Genomic DNA, 1,240 nt, shown 5'->3' on the forward strand with positions numbered 1-1,240 from the left:
TCCAAAAGAATCATAAATACATTCAGCAAACTCAATCCTCAAATTCCAAGCAGCACCCTCATAACACAACGAAATAATAAAGGATTTATTTCATAATTTCTCAATAACAAAAAGTCAAGAAATCTTGCCTTCAAACCAATATTTAAACCCCAAAAATAAAATAAATGAATTTTGTGGGTTATCTTTTCAAAATCTGGCCAGCACAGTTACTGCAAGACCTTGTCACCAAATTTAATACATGGTCGTTTTCATGGTGCAGGAGTCCACCAAAGTTCACAGAAATCATTCTACCAGAGAGTGCATTCACAGAAACTGCTTTAATTTTCCATTCCAAGCTGAGCAGCTTCTTCTCCTTCCTCCAAGATGTAGCAATGGGAAAAAACCTCAGATTGTTCTTCATGGTATATCTCCTTATTTGAATGTATTAACTATTTATACATTAAGTGCTGGTTGATTTCTCTCTTTTTTTTTGCATTTAAAATTACAATTAATTATATTAATATTTACTCCTTATTCTGACAAAATGATTGAGGTTGTAGTTTCCGACCGTCAGATCACGAATTTGAATCGTGCTTATATATAGATTTCAACACAAAATTGTTTTTTTCACTGTTTGGTTCCAAGTAAAATTGGTGAATCAGTTGCAGGTTGATTCACATTGTATTTCAAATGCAGCATAACACAAAACATCTTTAGTTTTATCAAACGAAATTATTGATCCAAAATGCCATTATAACACTCACTTTCTATCATTCAGGCAATCGTTTCTCTTTGGATAATATCAATCATAGGAAGCAGCTGCAGTTCCTTGAGCCTATTATATTTTGGTAAGACAGATTACTGCACGAAATAGATTATGAGTCTTTTTCATCTTCTTTATCTTCTTCTTTTTGATCCTTTTAGGTTATCTCTGCATTCAGATACTACCAGTTCTATATGAAAATTATGAAGAAGAAGCAAATCATTTTGCGTTGAAGGGAAGCAAATACCTGAGGAAAATCTACCGGAAATTTGACTCCAAAGTCCTCAGCAAAATCCCAAGAGGTCCGGTAAAGGTTAAGAAACAATTATGAATGTTCCAGCATATAAATGTGAAGTTGTTTCAGCTTTCATATAGCTGTATTGGAATAATGTAAGAGTAATAATGCAAATAAAAATGTTGAAAATGAAGTTTGTGTATATCTGTTTAATTTTCAACTTGTGGTGATCGGCAAGCAAAAGCTTTCGAGAAAAAAAAAAA

At 32.6% G+C, this 1,240-nt stretch overlaps 1 protein-coding gene across 1 annotated transcript; it reads left to right on the forward strand.

The window, feature by feature from the left end:
* Nucleotides 1-259: 259 nt before the first annotated feature.
* On the forward strand, nucleotides 260-1,206 carry LOC110035118 (reticulon-like protein B9; the record flags this gene model as incomplete). The annotated part of the gene is given in 3 exon segments (XM_020739357.1): nucleotides 260-401; nucleotides 758-827; nucleotides 904-1,206. Coding segments are annotated over 3 exon segments (382 nt in total), but the record flags the coding sequence as incomplete, so codon positions are not given.
* Between the last annotated feature and the right edge of the window lie 34 nt (nucleotides 1,207-1,240).

This window comes from Phalaenopsis equestris, unplaced genomic scaffold, assembly GCF_001263595.1.
Source record: "Phalaenopsis equestris unplaced genomic scaffold, ASM126359v1 Scaffold196202, whole genome shotgun sequence".
In the NCBI taxonomy this organism is placed as follows: Eukaryota; Viridiplantae; Streptophyta; class Magnoliopsida; order Asparagales; family Orchidaceae; genus Phalaenopsis; species Phalaenopsis equestris.